This window comes from Nicotiana tabacum, chromosome 15 (assembly GCF_000715075.1).
Source record: "Nicotiana tabacum cultivar K326 chromosome 15, ASM71507v2, whole genome shotgun sequence".
In the NCBI taxonomy this organism is placed as follows: Eukaryota; Viridiplantae; Streptophyta; class Magnoliopsida; order Solanales; family Solanaceae; genus Nicotiana; species Nicotiana tabacum.
In genome coordinates, this window is record NC_134094.1 from 115,230,192 (window position 1) to 115,249,263 (window position 19,072).

Consider the following 19,072-nt stretch of genomic DNA (forward strand, 5'->3'; position numbering starts at 1 on the left):
GATCATTCCATGTATTCAGTTAGAGTTCGTGACTCAGTATTACCAGTCTTGGGAGGTTATTTGAATATTTTCGATGTTGGTTTCGGCATGTGTATTCGATTATCTATTTCAAAAAATAAATTGGCTTGAATTGTGATTATAATTGGCTTACTTATTCTTAGAGAATAAGTGCCATCACGACGCCGGTGGTTAGATTTTGGGTCGTGATAAGTTAGTATCAGAGCTCTAGGTTCATAGGTTCTACGAGTCACGAACAAGTCTAGTAGAGTCTTGCGGATTGGTACGGAGACGTCCGTACTTATCTTCAAGAGGCTACAGAACTGTTAAGAAATTTTCACTCCTTTCATTCCTGTCGTGCGAAATTTGTTGATTTTAGAATTTGAGCCTTTGTATCTATATTCTCTCACAAATTGTGAGGACACGTGATATCGGGTCATCTGAGCAAACACCCGCGCATACTGCTAGAGCCGCAAGAGGCCGGGGCCGAGGTAGAAGCCGAGGTAGAGGCCGAGGAAGGGCACGTGTCGCAGCTAGAACACCTGTTAGAGTAACAATTGAGAAGCCGCCAGTAGTTCCGGTTGGGGGACAGATACCGGAAACACCTGTTGTTACCCCAGGATTTTAGGAAACTTTAGCACAGTTTCTGAACATGTTTGGTATATTAACTCAGGAAGGATTGATCTCCGTTGCACCAAATATTTCACAGATTGGGGGAGGAGCTCGGACTCCTACCGCTCGTACTCTAGAGCAACAGGTTCACATTGGTCAGGTTTCGGGTGTAGTACTGGTATAACTTGTTATTCCGGTTCAGCCTTAGGTTAGGCCAGAGACGTCATAACAAGAACAAAAGAGACTTGAGAGATTAAAGAGGTATAGTCCACCTACTTTTGGTGGCACAACTACCGAGAATGCCCAGGGATTTCTAGAAAAGTGCCACCGTATTCTCCGCACCATGGGTATTGTGGAAGTGAGTGGAGTTTCCTTTATTGCATTTCAGCTATCAGGAGCAGCTTATCAGTGGTGGCAAGTTTAGGAAGAAGGTAGACTATCCGGTGCAATTCCACCAACCTAGGCTCAATTTTCGGAAATATTTTTGAAAGAATTTGTTCCCCAAACCCTCCGGGATGCGCGGCGCATAGAGTTTGAACGGTTACGTCAGGGCACCATGACGGTGTCAGAATATGATATCAGGTTCTGTGAATTAGCCCGCCATGCACCTATCTTGGTTTGTACAGTTAGAGAGCGAGTCCGCAGATTCATTGAACGGCTCGATTATGATTTTAAAATATGTATGGCTCGAGAGATGCAGACTGACATTCCATTTCAACAAGTAGTAGAGATTTCTAGGATGCTAGAACATGTTCGAAGTGAGGAGAAGGAGGCTAAAGAGGCCAAAAGGTCTCGGAACTTTGGAGGATTTAGTGGATTCTACTTTACAACTATGACTCATCATGGCGGAGGCTCAGGCAATCGGTCAGCCAGTCCGCAATTCAAAATACTCATAGTGCTCCAGTCAATACTTTTAGTGCTCCACTCAATACTTTTAGTGCACCATTGGCACGAGGTTCTTACAGTGGTTATTTCAGTTATCCAGCACAGACTCAGTACGAGCAGCAGTGACCTCAGATAGGTTTTTATGAGTGTGGTGATACTAGACACATCAAGAGAAATTGTCCCAAACTTGGGATGGGTGGATTTCATCAGAGCACTAAAGCTACAAGCTTTATTCCAGTTAATATTCCACGGGCACAACCAGTTAGGGGTGGAGGACAAGTAGGTAGAGGGCACCTAAGAGATGGAGGCCCGGCCCGTTGATATAATTGCTATGATTTGGCTGAGATCGATACACCAGATAGTGTCGTTACAGGTATGAATCAATTTACAATAAAATGAGCACTATTCTTATTTTGATTCGATTCTGATTATCGAGATGAGAACGCCTTTCGTGCTCCTTATATGGTGGATTAGTGAATTTGTACTCCACTCTCGTGTTTATCCGTATTGGAAGATTTTATGGTGTTAATGTGTGTCATTTTGTTTTGTACATTATTATGGGCTATGAGTCCAAAATGTGACTTCTTATTACTCACTACATTGGTTTTTGATGTGATTTTGGGATAATTGATTACAATTTTATGAATTATATGCCCTACTGGTATGGGGGTTCATTATGTGTTGTGAAAATTATTTACGAAATTTATTGAAAAGAAGAAAGAAAGAAAATTGAAAATTTCAGTTGGCACAATGTGCAAAATACTTGTGATTCGGAGTTGAGGACGAGATCCTTGCATTTTTTTTTATATTGTGTGAAATATTTAAACTGGGCTATAAGCCGCGGTGGAAATTATATAAGGACGAGGTCCTTGTGGTGAAAAACTTATGAGTTTAAATTCTCCTTTTGTGAAATTAAAATTTGAACTATAGTATTAATAAGGAGTCATGCCTGTTAGACTTATTTGATAATTCTTTTATGTGTTTCAGTGCATATTTATCCATAATTGTGAGGAAAATATTGAGTTTTAGCCTACGAGGTGAGTGCCCAGGCGGCGTTAAATATGACTCGTAAGTCGGGTAAATAGGTATGAGGTCTTCATGCCTCATATTTTGCTGTCAGTGTTGTGAAAATTTGAAATGAGGTTTTGGTTAATATGAGGTTAATTGGCGATGTTGTAATCGATTATGAACAATTATTAAGACCAAAGATATGGTGATGGGCATACATATGATGTGCTTCATGTCCTGATATCATTATGATAATGCAGTGCTTGTAATGCTGAGATTAGTGTTATTGATATATATATTATGGTGCTTTGTTGGGTTGTGGATGTGTTGTTAGGAGTTGTTTTGGTATTACTCTGGCAAGTGGATAGGCCCAATTACAGGGGAGACTCTGCCAAAATTTCTGAAAAATTTGGGAGTTAGTAAAATTTGGAGGATTGAAACGTGCGAAAGAAGAGATAAGTTATGTTATGTGTTTGAGGGCGGACTCTACTTCTCATTTAAGGGCGAATGATCCTAAGTGGGGGAGAATGTAACATCTCGAAAAAATTTCAAAGTACTTCAACACTATCAAGAAAGTTGATGTGTGCGTAGGCACGAGTTGCTATAGCCAGTTGAGACTAATACCGTGAGTTGATGTGAAAATCATGCCTTTTAAAAATGTTTGGAGTGTAAGAAATTGGTTTTAAAGTTTATAAGTATAGATAAAAGAAATAATCTCAACTGAGATGGTGTTGTCGGACCCATGTTAAATTGCGGAATGTAGAATCACCCGCAAGTATGTGTGTAAGAATACACTCAGTAATTTAATGTCCTCAGAAAGATTCTTGGCACGTTCGAGGATGAACGTATGTTTAAGAGGTTGAAAATATAACGAACCGACTTATAGTTTTAAGAATTTATGCCCCGTTCAGTGACTTAAGGTCTCGAGCAGCTTCGTAATATATATTATGACCCGCGGGTGTGGTCGAGTTTGATTTTCGGAAGATTCAGAAATAAATTGAAAGAACAATTCTTATTTAGAAGCTTAAATGGAAAGAGTTGACCGGAGAGTTGACTTTTAAGCAAACGACCCCGGAATGGAACTTTGATGATGTCAATAGTTTCGTATGGTGATTTCGAACTTAGGCATATGTCTGAATTTGGAATTGGAAGTCTGTAGGACAATTCGACATATTTTGGCGAAAGTTGAAAATAGAAAGTTTTTGGAAAGTTCAACCGAAGGTTGAAATTTTGATAATGAGGTCGAAATTCGATTCTAGAAATTGGAATAGTTTCGTTATATCATTTATGACTTGTGTGCAAAATGAAGCCATTCCAGATTGATTTGATACGTTTCGGCGCAAAATATAGAAGTTGGAAGATTTAAAAACTCATAATTCGATTCGAGGCGCGATTCGCAATTTCGATATTTTTTGACGTGGTTTGAAGCCTCGACTAAGTTCATATTGTATTTTGGGATATGTTGGTATATTTGGTTGAGGTCCCGAGGGCCTCGGGCGAGTTTCGAATGGTTAAGCAGACCAAAATTGTGCTTGAAGGAATTCTGAAATATTTCCAATTCTGGTGCAATCGCACCTGCGATGGAAATGGTCGTAGGTGCGCGACCGCAAAAGCGACAAAATGGTCGCAGATGCAGCCTGGACTGGAATTAGCAGAGGTCGCAGGTGCGATGCATTTTCCGCACATGCGTGGCCGCAAAAGCAGAAGCTCTTCCGCAAGTGTAAGGGCAGTGGCCAGTGGACGTCGCAGAAGTGAGAACTTTCTCGCAAAAGCGAGCTCGCAAGTGCGATAAATTTGTCCGCAGGTGCGAAACTGGGTAGAAACATAAGGATTGAAATTGGTCATTTTTTTATTTTCGTTTTGGATTTTTGGAGCTCGGATTTAGGCGATTATGGAGGGATTTTTCACAAGCTTGGTTGGGGTAAGTGTTCTATATTCTAAAGTGATTATATTCATAAATCTATGGTTATATTCATCATTTAATTCGGATTTAAATGGAGGAAATCAAGATTTTTGCAAAATCTTCAAAAAACAAAAATTTAAGATTTGGAGGTCGAGTTGTTATTGGAATTCGATAAAATTGGTATGGTTGAACTCGTATCGGAATGGGTGTTTGAATTTCGTAAAAATTATGTCGGGATCCGAGAGGCGGGCCCCGCGTTGACTTTCGTTGACCTTTTAGAATAAATTTTTAAGCCGACGTTTTATTATCCGAAATTATTTTCGATGAATTTTAATTAAGTTATATAATTAATTTGGATATATTTGAGAGGTCCGGAGGTCAATTTAAGCAAGAAGGCGATTTTGGAATATCGGCATAACTTCAAAAAGGTAAGTATCTTGCCTAACCTTGAGTGGGAGAATTACCCCTTAGGCATCGAGTCTTATGTGCCATTTGTAAAATATGAAAAGCCGTGTACGCGAGGTGACGAGTACGTACTCGAGCTTATATGTGCAAAATATATTGGGTTAAGGTCTTAGGCATATTGTATAGTAAATTGGATAATTGTTGGCATTTATTAAATCATCTATTTTGCCATGCCTCAATTCGTGTTTGTTGAATTTATTTTTATATGTCAATTTGATGTAATTATTACTTGTATATTTATGTGGATTTCGTGAATTGATGATTTGATATTTCTTGGAAATTAATTTCATTATGAATTTTCCATCTGCAGATAATTAAATAAACTTAAGAAGAGGTGTTTATATAATTATTAAGAATTTAGATTAATGAAGGCGTTGCCCTATACTGAGTATTTTCCATCTATGTTGATTGTTTTGAGGTTTTATATACGTTGAGTGGAGCCTTGGGATATTTGTTGAGAAATTTATTGATTCTGCTACATATTTGGAATTTAGTTGTGGTCAGTGGCAAATTATGATATGAATTGTTGTATTGTATTGTGTTGTGGTTTAAACACTCTCCTTGATATTATTTATGATTCCTATCTTGCTTGTTAATAATATACATGTGCTTGGTAAGGAAGAGTGTAAAGCACGAAGGGTGATGCCGTGTAAGGAAGAGTGCAAAGCACAAAGGGTGATGCCGTTCCATTTGAATTACATTATCATGTGAGGGAGAGTGTAAAGCACGAAGGGTGATGTCGTGCCATTTGAGAGTGTAAAGCACAAAGGGTGATGCCGTGCCATTGAGAGTGTAAAGCACGAAGGGTGATGCCGTGCCATTTCATTTATATTATCAGGTGAGGATGAGAGTAAAAGCACGAAGGGTGATGCTGTGCCATTTCATTTATATTATCATATGTTCATGGCACGAAGGGTGTTTCCGTGCAGGCGAGGACGAGGGACATACATTATATTGTGATATCTTATGTTGTGTATATATATTCATGCCTTTATCTTGAGCTGTTATTGTGCACTTATGTTTTCTGTGTGACTTGTAGTCGTGGTCGTTGACTGTGTGCCTCCCACCTTACTTCTTTTATTGTTATTGGCATTTCTCCCACCTAGTTGGTACTGTTATATGTACGCACGGTGAGAAAGAGATAAATGCATGAAGGGTGTTGTCGTGCCAATTAATTTGATCTATATATATTTATTAGGTGAGAATGAGATAAGTGCACGAAGGTATTGCCGTGCCATTTGATGTGATATATTGAATATATTTCTCACACCAGGAAAGTTAAATGAGGTATCACATGGTGACTTTTACTTGAAAGATATTTATTTGAAGGAATTATATTTGAAAGAGATTTATTTGAAAGAATTATATTTGAAAGATATTTATTTGAAGGGAGTATATTCGAAGTATATTTATTAAAAAGGATTATATCCTAGAGACTTTTATTGAAAAACTTATAGATAAAGTATATATATTTTGAAAGACTTGATTAATTGGTTATACCTGAGTTTATTATTCGTTTGAGCAATATTCATGGTGTTCCTGTTGCCTTGCTGTATAAATCACTAGTTGATTGTTGTTGCTATCAGTGCTATTTGTTTTCTATTATTTTTGTATGTTATATTGCATAGGTTATTTGACTAGTGAGTGTCTTGACTGTACCTCGTCACTACTCTACTAAGGTTAGTCTTGATACTTACTGGGTACCGACCGTGGTGTACTCATACTACACTTCTGCATATTTTTGTGCAGAGCCAGGTATTGAAGATATCGGATTCGGAAAGAGATTTGAGTATGATTGTAAGAATTCAAGGTAGGACTGCTTGTTCATCGCAGTCCCTTGGAGTCTTTCCATCTTATTGTACTGTTAATTTCTTATTCGAATAGTATTGTACATTCGGTCCTCGAGATCATTCCATGTATTCAGTTAGAGTTCGTGACTTTGTATTACCAGTCTTGAGAGGTTATTTGAATATTTCCGTTGTTGGTTTTGACATGTGTATTCGATTATCTATTTCAAAAAAAAATAATGGCTTGAATTGTGATTATAATCGGCTTACTTAGTGTTAGAGACTAAGTGCTATCATGACGCCGCTGGTGGAATTTTGGTCGTGACATGTCGCCACTTCAATTACCTAGCTCAAATAGGTCCAATAATTTGGAGAGCAGTGGCGCGCCTTCATTTCAAACTTCACCCTTTGCTATCTTCTTCACTTATATTCTCCCAAATTCTTCCGTATCGAAATATTTACTCTTGTCGACCTTGAAGATTATCATGATAGGGGGTAGTACAATAGATTCATAGCTGTTTCAATGCTCGAATTGGTTGAGCCTAGTGACTGTCCGTTCCCGGAGAGATAGAATTATACTCGTAAGTTTCTTTTGACTCTCTTAAATTGATTTTCTTCTGTTCTAAGTTTTTTAATCGAGATTGATAACCTTGAATCTTGATCGAGACTCCGGCGGCTGATGAGGCTCAAGACCAGATTTTTTATATAGGCCGCTTAGTACGGAAGAAGAAGAGTACCATGGGTACTGATTCAGAGAATGTCCTTGTACTTCATCCAAAGAAAAGATACAACAAGGGAATGAAAGAGCTTTCCGAGGATAGTCAGGGTAATCCCCGAATCAATCCCCAACCTACTCAAATTCTTCTCCAAGCTAGATGACATTTTTATTATCGTGGTGGATGATAGAGAGAATTCTCTAATTATAGAAAGATATAAGTATTGCAAACACGTTTGTCTAAATATTATTCGGTACTATAGAAAATTTCTCCAAGTATTAATTTTATTTTGGCATTTTAAGAATTTGTCTAAGTGCTCATGTTTAGTGTTATAGACTAAATTATACATATATTTGGATGCATCGTTTTTTGTGATGTCTTAAAGTTGCACCTTTAGGTGTGTGACTTTTAAATAAAAAAGGGCCCTTTTATATTTTTTATACGTTATGTAGAGGACGTCTCCTCTTCACTTGGGCGTAAATAGGATTGATTGATCCAAGTAGACTTTTAGTCTAAGGAAGTAATGACCCCGATAGGATTTATAGGAGTATTAATCCTGGTAAGACATTGAGTCTAAGGGAATATTGATCCCGAATAAATGTATATCTTAGTAGATTTGGCCTGAAGAGATATTTAATATAATAAATCGTTAAGAAAGGCTTATATATTTAACTTGAATGACCGTTACCAAATCAACTATAAGTCACATGTTTGTTCAAAGTGAATTTTATTCCGGTGGCATATTTGCGTATATTGCTCTTAAAAAAGTGTCATTCTCGACTCAGACATAAAACGTTTTTTTTCTTATCGTGGGATTCTTGACTCTGACATGGAGTTCTCATTCCTTTTCGTGCATGTGTAGCATATGTATTTTTGAATAACTGGTTCAACACTATTTGAAGTGTATATGCTTGATATGAGCAAGGCAACTGACTGAGTTTGAGATGGTGATAAATGAAGTCAGAATACTATCAGGAATTCTATCTCCAAAGGCAATCGACTGTTTGTATTACTGCTTATAATGTGAGGTCAGATTGACTAATCTTTAAGTATATGTAGTCCCCTAGTGTTCGAGTTTTGAGGTTGAGAACTCGAACACTAAAATCATAATTTGGCAGTCTCCAGTTTAATAGTCCCCAGTAAGATAGCTAGTTTCGATGTTGATGGACTTTTAAGTAATCCGGTTCTTAGAAAGGGAAACAAAGGGACGGTATCAGAGCTCTTTTTATCAAATATTTTTGACTATGGGTGAAAACTACAGAGGTTCCGAAAATTATCGAGGATCATGTCATAATTTGATTTGAGCTAGTCATCTTGGCTTTGATGAGTTTTCGATTTAAAGCCTTTTTACCGGAGTAACTTTCACAACTCTCTTTATGAATTTCTCGCATCACATAATTTGTTTGTCTGGTTCCTTGGCATTTAGATTTGGGACCCTTGAATATTCTCCAATATAATTCTCCTTCAACAAGGCAGTATGGGGTGATGCATACTCGAAGTTGTCGAGACGCATGCTTGTCTTCGGGTGAAGTCTCATTCTGCAAGTAATTAATGAATTTATTATGCCAATTCCAAATTAAATTAATCGAGCTTATCTCATTTTAATTGATGATAAATCAGGGATCGTCTAAATATGGGATGACCCGACCCCGAGATTGTTTGACCCGAAAATGATATTTTTCAATTAGAACCCGGAGTTGTTTCCGAATTCAGTGATATCAGCAGTAGATCCTAGACCACCACATCTGGCTCGGCTTTCTCGGGCGACATAGTTTCTTTGGTTGATTGATCACGAGTTGAGAATCACTTTTAACTCAATATTTTTGCTCCAAGTCCCCAAGCTAATTCGAGCTCTGTAACATATGCTTCATACTCGACTTCATTATTATTAATAAAATAAATTTTATGAATTGTCTAACTATGTCCTCGATAGGTGCATTAAGCATTGTCCCTAACCCTGGACTTTTAACATTTGCGGACCTAATCATATAGAAGGCCCAAATCCCGAGAATTATCCTGGAGGCAACATGTACTTCCTTTTCAGCTTCCGATAATATGTTCGAGCTAAAATCAATCATGAAATATGCTAAAACTTGTGATTTTATAGTCGTACGTGGCTGAAAAATAATATAATATTCATTAAGTTCTACTACCCATTTAACTAGTATTCCTGACAGTTCGTATTTATGAAAAATGTTGCGTAATAAAAATATAGTGACTACGAGAATTGGGATGACGTTGAAAATAAAGCCTTAGGTTTAGTGCAGCTATTATTAATGCCAACTTCTCAAAACGTGAATACTTAATTTCTGTGTCTAAGAGTATTTTATAATATAGGAGATTGTGTACCTTTATCTTTTTGAACTAAGAATGTACTTACTGAGACCTCAAAGACAGCTTGGTATACGAACAATCATCCTCCTCCCCGGAGTTCTAAAAGCAATGGTGGGTTGATGTTAACTAGCGAGTTTGAATAATTTGACTTTACGGACTAAATCGAACTTTCGAAGTTTGGTAGCTTTATCTTTTATTATTTGACTCTGATTTTTTCTTTTGCTTGACCAGATTATAGCGCGGGTCAATATTGAGCATATAGGTTAGTACCTCCAATGATCTACTTGTTGGCATGGGCAAGCAAAGCAATTTGCGTTAGCACGTAAAACTTTAATCAACTTACCTTTAAGTTCGAGGTCGAGTCTCGACCAACGTAAACTTTCCCATCCGAAAAGTCAATTATAGTTTCTCGTTCTTTAGCATTTGAGCTTGTGGCTTCTGATTTTTCGAATTAATAATTGTGTCGGAAAATATTTGTCTAATTGTCCATCTACGTTCGAGGTTCCTTCAATTAAGGCCCCCCTAGAATCTTGCAATTTAGCAAAGTGATTTCCTACCTGTTCGTTAAGGTCCAAATCTGTTCCAGTCCCTAAAGGAAATCACGTATCTCTCTGCTCGAACCTGTTTTTCAGATTTCTGCGTTTAGATTTGGATCTCTTAGGAATTACCTCTGTTTGATCTCCGAACTTATTTTTCACTTTCGATTGAACTTCTGTCTTCCTCTATTTGGAGCTTCGAATTACCGGCCATAAATTTTATTCCTCAGTTTCGGGAAGGTCCGGTGTTGTTCTTCTAACTCCTTCAATTAGATTCGGAATCACCTCCGCTTGGTCTCCGAACCTATTTTGGGACATCCTATTAGTGTCGATTCAACTTACCTTGTCTTCTTCTGTTTGAAGCCCGGTGCTATAACGGTTATGCATATCATTCTCGTGAGATAGTTGAAAATTTTCGGAAGTGTTTTTTCCTCTCATTATGTTCCTTGATCTGTTCCTATAAGGTTAAAACTAAACTTTAGAAATCGAAATTATCTGGTGTAGCTTAACCTCCTATTTTGGAACTGTTTGGCGAAAATCCGTTATAATTAATTCTGGTACTAATAGTTACGTTACCAATATGTCTAGTATTGATGTCCATTCTTTTTTTTCGTTGCTTACCTATCATTATCGTGACTATTCTTCCATTTTTATTTTGCCTGGTAAAGCCATCTCCAACTCGGTTGTCCTCAAATATGTTGATTGGCAAATTTCGGCCATGATAGAGGTTTAAACTGAAAACAAGCGAAGATTAAATAAAGTTATTAGTATCTTTGGATGAATAGAAAATTTGCTTGAGTTCCCGGTAAGAAACCAAACTGTTTAACCCAAGAATAATTTTCAAGGTCAAAGCAATTAATTTTATATGACGGGCCACAAGCAACCGATTCAGTCCGAAAGATATAAATTTTCGTTAATACATCATGATAGAGAAGTGAAAAATAAATTCAATGATTGATAATATAATAAAAATAAAATAGAGAAAAAATAATTCTTATTTAATGATCCTTGATAGCTTGATGAGCCGAACAGAGATTGAGGAGCCGAACTATGACAAACTTGGGAGCAAGTTTCTATGAATTAAAATGCATAGAATTGTAGAGAAGAAAATTAGATGATTACAATGGTGGTAAAGCATGTCTATTTATAGGACTAGATCTAGGTAACCATTCTCCTTGAATTATGGATCCATTATGAGCATTTACTCAATCCATATGTTACTTTTGGAAGACATGTAACAGTTGAGTATATGCTGAAATTTCATAACTGATAAGTTAATTCTGTAACTGATGAGTCAATCTCGTACCCATTGAGCCAATCATGTACCTATTGAGTCAATTTTGTAATTGATTGCCTTATTCTGCCCGTTACAACCATTTATTGCATTTATTATACGTTACATAATTGATTTGTAACTTATGGCGTAATGATAGTAAATTCCGTATAATTCGGGATTAATTAATTTTTTCCTCATTTGTAATTATGAGCTATTCACTTTACCTGATAGGGGGTTATTCTATGATGATCAAATTCGAGACTAATAGACACGGTACGAGAATGTTCCTGAGGATGTTTCACATATCATCTTTACACGTCATTCATCACTTTTCTAATAACTTTACTGATACGTGTCACTATTTAATAGACCCATGTGACGAGTCTATTTTTCACTAATACAAATATCGCGTGGAATCTAATTTCGAATTTAAAACTATGATTCATCTAATTCAATACCTTAGAATCATACTCAATTTGAATTATTTATTCTTGTTTTTTTTTAATCAATCGATTTATTATAAATTTAATTTTCTTTAAACGAATAACAGAATAGGTTTCGCTCGGCGACCAATGACCAATAGAAGCAATGAACAATAAACGATATAGCTCCCAACCAATGACGTTACTCGACTCGAGTCGGTTATAACAAACTCTGTTGGGCGCGATTCAACTAATATCAGCTCGGCTCCATGCCAAGACCTACAATCCAGAAGAAGCAATGAGAAACAAAGAGACGATAAAACTTGTAATGGGTCCATACAGGGAAAATAGAGAACTTCACTTCTCAATTGGCCCTTCTTAAACATGTAGATATTAAGTGAATCTTTTATGTACCAACTTCGATCAAAATTGGGTAATATCAGAAAAGATGTTTGTACCTTTGTAAATTCGACGAGCACTTTTTTTTTTTTTTAAGAAAAAAAACAAAACATATTTATATAATTCAGATAAGTCCCTCAAGCTTAATTTCAATGCTCTAAATATGATGTCAATGTAAAACAAATTCCACATTCGGAAAGATGCAATTTCAAAACTTCAGCTATTGAAGAGGCAGAAATTACAGGCAATTTAGATAAGTTACATATGAAACTATATGGTGGAGTGCCTACCTTTCAGGACTATATGATCACTTGTCCGGAATTTTCTTTCAATGATGCTAGCGCCATATTCTTAGAAATAGTCCAAAAGACCAGTAGTGGGAAAATAGAACAAATCAATAGAAAACAAATTATCTCAAGGAATAGAATAGATGCTCATCAACTTGGCCATTTCCAACAAAGAGATTCAAAGATGATTGAGATTTGAGTGGGTGATTGAAGGAGTAAAGAGAAGTATTCTTACCATCACAACTGCTATAAATAGTGTTCATCAGCAGACCAATTTCAAGCAAGCAAGGCATAAGAAGCTTGAACCCTTAAAAGAGTCAGTTTTCAGTCATATTCAATGGCATCACTTCAGTGCCAGAAGCCCGCTCAACATGCCCCATCCACTGTCTGTCAAAAGACCACCACTGTGACATGCCACAAGGCTAACAATGAGCACCACTCTTATGCTGACAAGATGAAAGATATGACCGGCAAAATGTTTCACCATGACAATCACAATCATCAATCTGCGTGCCATGGCACCAAAACTCAGCAATCTGCTGCATGCCATGGCACCAAAACTAACCAACCTGCTGCATGCCACGGCACCAAAACTAACCAATCTGCATGCCATGGTACCAAAACTCAGCAATCTGCTGCATGCCATGGCACCAAAACGCACCAATCTGCTGCATGCCACGGCACAAGTGCAACTGCTGCACATGCTGGGGCTTGTGGAAAGAAAAAGGAAGGGAATTTCATGCATAAGATGCGTGATCAAATGAGAAGCAGGAGGAAGAACAAGGACGGAAATTGCAGCGATGGCAGTGACAGCAGCAGCAGCAGCAGTGATGAGAGCGACAATGAAAACTGCGGAAGGACCACGGTATAATCATTGTTAATATCTGCGAGAAGGGCAAAAATTTTAAAGGTTGTAGGGAACAATGATATGCATTATAAGATAATTAACGAGGATAAGTAATGCCTACAATGTGTATTAATAGGTTAACACAAATGCTCTGACTTGAAAACTTGGGTACATGCTCCTCTCCCCAATAATAGAGAACGATATCCTGAAGCCTAATAATTATGTTATCTTGGTTTTGCAGAAGAGAGGGAACTGCTGATGAAGTAAGCTACAGACCTCAGACAAGTAAGAGGCAGAAGCTATACAATAAGGAACTTCTGCTGCTCAGTGAATGCTGTACTTTATTTAAGAGAAAGAGCTCTCTGTTTGACTCTGTATCTATTACTGTGTGTGTGTGAAGTGTGTTCCATGAATAAATGCTAATAGGTTTATGTATTTACACTATGTCAACTTGTCCACCAACAAAAGATGGTTAGTTGTCTCATTGTGGGAAAATTAAATGGACTACTAACGAGTACAGTAACGGCAATGTAGAGGAAAGAAAAAATCAGCCGCAGTAACACATAACCATATAAATCCTTTTCTAGCATATATATGGACGAACTTTTCGTACAATCAATGTCGCAGAGTTATGTCCTCCTTTCTCAGGTTAAACTGTAGGTAACAAAGCTATTGAAGAAGCAATTAATTAGTAATAAAGCAAGTTCTGTCTTCTTGCAGATAGTTAATGTGTTTTAAGACTTAAAAGGGCTCAAGGTATCCAGGAAACTCGACATAAATCTGCAGAAACCAAACAAAGGCTTTGTAAGAGAAGCAGCTAATGCATCCGTAGCATCATGTGCGATAGCTGACACTATTTCATGACTTTAAAGGCCAGCGAAAGATATTTCTTTTGTAAGAACAGAAATGCTTTAGTTCACAAAGTCCACTCGCCCACCCCCCAAAAAAAGCAAGACAAAAAAAGAAAAGAAAAGCAATGCAGAAAAGAGACAGAAAGAACTAACTGCGCAGCCACTAAGCGAGGGAGAAAGAGAAAGTATATATTGAAATAGATCAATTCCACTTGATACTGAAAGAGCTTATTGTGCTGCATTTACAATAACAGTATAAGGGATATATCCATATTCGTAGAAGTCAAGAAGCAAAGAGGTGGGAAGAAACACCAAGAAGTTCAACTAATTACCAAAAAGGAAAAGAAACCCATAACTGGTGACTTTGTTTTGAGAATGAAAATAGAGTACAGTATAAACCCATTACTGGTGATTAGCAGCACCGAAATGGAGATAATTTTCCATAGAGCCAAATCTAAAAATCAGCACATATGTTTACTACCTACGACACTCGACTCAATGGAGAACAATGTAATGGCACCACTTGGAAAAAAAATGTACTATAGCAATTGCAATTCATTCCTTGAAAAAGGAGTAGTTAATTTCGAACCTTCATTTGTACTCTAAATGAAAATAAGGTCGGAATTGCTTCTTCAGCTTTGAGAAACTTACATTCCAATCCTTCTTTCCAAGATGTTGATTTGCAAGATGTCAGTAGTGGAACTCACATATCTTTTACCATGCCGGTCTGTGAAATGGGACTTCTCAAGACTTCTTAGATTTGCTGAAACAGAGGAAGCAAATACATCAAGAGTTTCAAAAGGACAAGAACTTGTCTTTACTTTCTTGAGAAACAGATATGACATCTTGGGATAGCTACAGGTCAAGTGCATTAAGCACTTATTGGTATGATATATTTTTGGATGTCATCAAATGCTTAGAAGGAAGCAAGAATACACGCATAAAAATAAAATTATTTCAAAGAATAGAATAGGTGCTCTTCAACTTTTAGTCTTTAGCACAAAAGGAGATTAAAATTAACAATCCCTCCACTGACTCGTGCTCCTATAACAGACATTTATATAATTTCAAACTTGAGAATTTTATCGATGACTGCAGAAAGATTAAGACACAAAACACAAGCATAATCTTTTGTTAGGGTTACACAAATATGTTCTATGATGCAGTACCAGCAATAATGACATATTAAACCAGGGTCTAACTTCCACAACCGCTAGCTACCATGTTCTTGCCAAACTTAGGAGAACTAGCGGAGATGAGTCATCACAACCATTTACTCACGTATTCGGGGAGACAGAATAGGATCTTTTCTTATAACTAGAAAAGGGAGGTCACCTTCTATGTATAGAAAAGCCTGTCCATCACAGACCAATAGCTAACTGAGCCTCGCTTATCCAAACACACACAATTAACTTAATAATAAGGTCTTGTATATTTTCATAACATCTCGCCGAGCCACTATACTTTCCTGCCCATATCAATCAATGTAAAGTCCAATTTCCAACATACTCGCACTTAATAGATGTCGTTGATGAGAGTGAGAAACAATATTTTTTCCAAAAGTTTTAGTTTTAAGAAAATCATTTTGAGAAAGACACAAGCCTCTATAGCTCCCACATTACTGACATAGCCAAGGATAAAATGACCTATAGTAATCCATCCACTATCAATGAAAAACACGATCATTGAATCATAGTAGACATCACATTAGTTCAAGGTGAGATTTTCTCTGATGAGATATGCTATAGTTTGCATCAACATCGATGAAACCTGTGCATTAAGTATATCATCACTTTCTAATCAAGGTGAATATTGAATAGAACTACACATCTTAGAAAGTTTTTGACCCTCTAACTGAGATAATAACCATTTCACCTCAACAGATATTCTGTGTGCCGTATCTGGGATAATCAAGGTCACAAGCAATTTTGAAGAGGTCTATTTGCAAGCACTTTAGCAAAACATTATATGAAATTATGTTGTACCTTTCATACCAATACTCATATTTTCACTAAAGGGAAAAATGAACAAGCATAAATCACTAGGGCAGAGCTTGGGCTACAGGTCACTTATCTATACTTTTCTTTCTGTTATTCCAGTGTCATGTATGTGGATATAGCCAAAAGTCCAGTAGTGGGAAAATAGAATAATTAATAAACAAAATTATCTACCGAATAGAATAGATGCTCATCAAATTGGCCATTTCCAGAAAAAAGATTCAAAGATGATAGAGTGGCTGATGTAAGGAGTAAGGAGAAATATTCCCACCACCAAAAACTGCTATATATTCGCGCTAAAAAAAAACCAGTAATTTCAAGCAAGCAAGTGATAAGAAGCTTGAACCCTGTGAATAATACTCTTAAAATAGTAAGTTTCAGTCATATTCAATGGCATCACTTCAGTGCCACAAGCCCGCTCAACATGCCCCATCCACTGTCGGTCAAAAAACCACCACCGTGACATGCCACAAGGCCAACAATGAGCACCACTCTTTCGCTGACAAAATGAAAGGTATGACTGGCAAAATGTTTCATCATGACAATAACAATCATCAATCTGCCTGCCACGGCACCAAAACTCAACAATCTACATGCCACGGCACCAAAACTCAACAAACTTCTGCATGCCATGGCACCAAAACTCAACAAACTGCTGCATGCCATGGAACCAAAACTTAACAATCTGCTGCATGCCATGGAACCAAAACTCAGCAATCTGCTGCAAGCCATGGCACCAAAACTCAACAAAGTGCATGCCATGGCACAAGTGCAACCGCTGCACATGCTGGGGCTTGTGGAAAGAAAAAGGAAGGCAATTTCATGCATAAGATGCGTGATCAAATGAGAAGCAGGAGGAACAGGAACAAGGACGGAAGTTGCAGTGATGGAAGTGACAGCAGCAGCAGAAGCAGCGATGAGAGCGACAATGAAAACTGTGAAAGGACCAAGGTATAACCATTATGTATATTTGAGCTATCGCTAAGAATGCTATAGCCGTAGAGAACATGGTAACTTTCACTGGTAGTACAGAAGAAAAGTTGCATAGAGCATTAGAACCTTACAAATTGCATGATAATATAATTAAAGTGGATAGCTAAGGCCTACTCAGTTTTGAACTTACATCCTGTGAACTGGCAATGTATAGGCTTTTTATACAATCATATTAAATTGACCTACAATAACATATAACTCTTCATAGGAAGTCAGAATGGTAATCTGAAATATAGTGTAATAACTTGTTATAATCAATGTAGTGTAAGAGTTCTTTACATCTCAATTTATATAACTTAAAGGGTTAAACCAAATACTCTGCCTGGAAAGGTTGGGTATAAATCACTGAAGGGCATATATATGCATTAACTAATGCACCTCCCACAAATACTCACTGTCAGTAAGCTCAACAGAGGAATACAAGCTCCTTCCCCCAAGCAAAAAGAGAAAGATATCCCTTATTCCGGTTATCTTGCAATCTAAGTATCTTATCTTGTTTTTGCAGAAGAGAGGGAGCTGCTGATGAAGTAAGCTGCATAACTCAAACAAATAAGAGGCAAAAGCAATATACGCAATAAGGAACTTCTGTTTCTCAGTGAATGCTCTACTTCACTTAAGAAAAAAGAGAGGGCTATGCTCTATCTCTGTGTGGGTGTGTGTTTGTTTGTGTTTGTGTGAGGTGTGCTCCATGAATAAATGCTACTCTAATAGTTATTTATTTATCATTTGCCTACTAATGATAACCATATTCAATGCTCTCACGCATCTGGAGGAACTTTCCTACAATAATTGTTTCAACAGATGCATTCTCCTCCTTCAGGTTAAAATTATAAGCAACAAAGATGATCACAATTTCAAACTGATTATGAACAAAACTATTGATGAAGCCGCTAGCAACTAAGAATATTATGCCTTCTTGTTGATAGTTCAGATGTGGTTTAAGACTTAAAAGGGTAGAAGTACCGTGGAAACTCGTCATAAAACTCCAGAAACAAAACAAAGACCTTGTAGACAGCAGCTACTACATCTTTAGCTTAAAGTGTTCATATGACAATCCATCACGACTCTATAAGTCAAAGAAAGATATCTTATCGGATGTTAATTCAAGGCCCAAAAAAAAAAAAAAAAGGAAAATATAGTAAAAGCACAAGTCGCTTTGTTTATAGAAAACTGCAAGTCTCGTAATTGTCAAGGACAGAGACAGCTCAAGGAATCCATCCACAAGAAGAAAGATGAGAGTGTAAAATAGAGCTCCCAAATAATAATTCGCATTTGCAAGTTTGTTATTCAAAGAAGTACTGTAATAAATAGCTTTTATTATCTTCATTGATAGTACAAGAAACTAGGTAATACACCAATATAGCTTAATATCTGAGCATGTTTGATAAAAGTCATCAAGGCTTAACCAGTAAATAAATAAAAGCTTTCTCTAGTTTGTTTTTACCTTGATATCTCTCTGTGATTTTTTATCAAACACCAAACGAACTTCTTGAATTTATCCTCTAGAAGCAAACATAGCAAGAATTATATTATAAGCAAATGAATCATAATCAAATCCAATCTCCTATTGTTATAAAAGTAGTATCAAGCTGGCGTACATGCATCAAATCCACAATGGAAAAATCCCATATGGAAAGCATAACTAAAAGCTTAAAATTGAGTACGATTGGACAGTTATGCAGACAACACCACAATGAAAAAGGAGAAAAAAAACACTACATGATTTCTTCTAAGTCTTAGTTACCCGGCACATGTGA

At 37.0% G+C, this 19,072-nt stretch overlaps 1 protein-coding gene, 1 long non-coding RNA gene and 1 pseudogene across 2 annotated transcripts; 2 read left to right on the forward strand and 1 right to left on the reverse strand.

The window, feature by feature from the left end:
• Positions 1–11,937: 11,937 nt before the first annotated feature.
• LOC107813368 (uncharacterized) lies at positions 11,938–12,999 on the reverse strand. The gene is made up of 2 exons (XR_001654318.2): positions 12,863–12,999; positions 11,938–12,220 (listed from the first exon to the last, which is right to left on the reverse strand). It is a non-coding gene; the product is annotated as an uncharacterized LOC107813368 (long non-coding RNA).
• On the forward strand, positions 12,889–13,918 carry LOC107813367 (uncharacterized). The gene is made up of 2 exons (XM_016638626.2): positions 12,889–13,492; positions 13,716–13,918. Exons 1-2 carry the CDS (start codon positions 12,965–12,967, stop codon positions 13,731–13,733), a joined length of 546 nt encoding a protein of 181 aa, XP_016494112.1. The 5' UTR covers positions 12,889–12,964; the 3' UTR covers positions 13,734–13,918.
• Positions 13,919–16,572: 2,654 nt separating this feature from the next.
• Positions 16,573–18,111, forward strand: LOC107813366 (uncharacterized; annotated as a pseudogene).
• Positions 18,112–19,072: the final 961 nt, after the last annotated feature.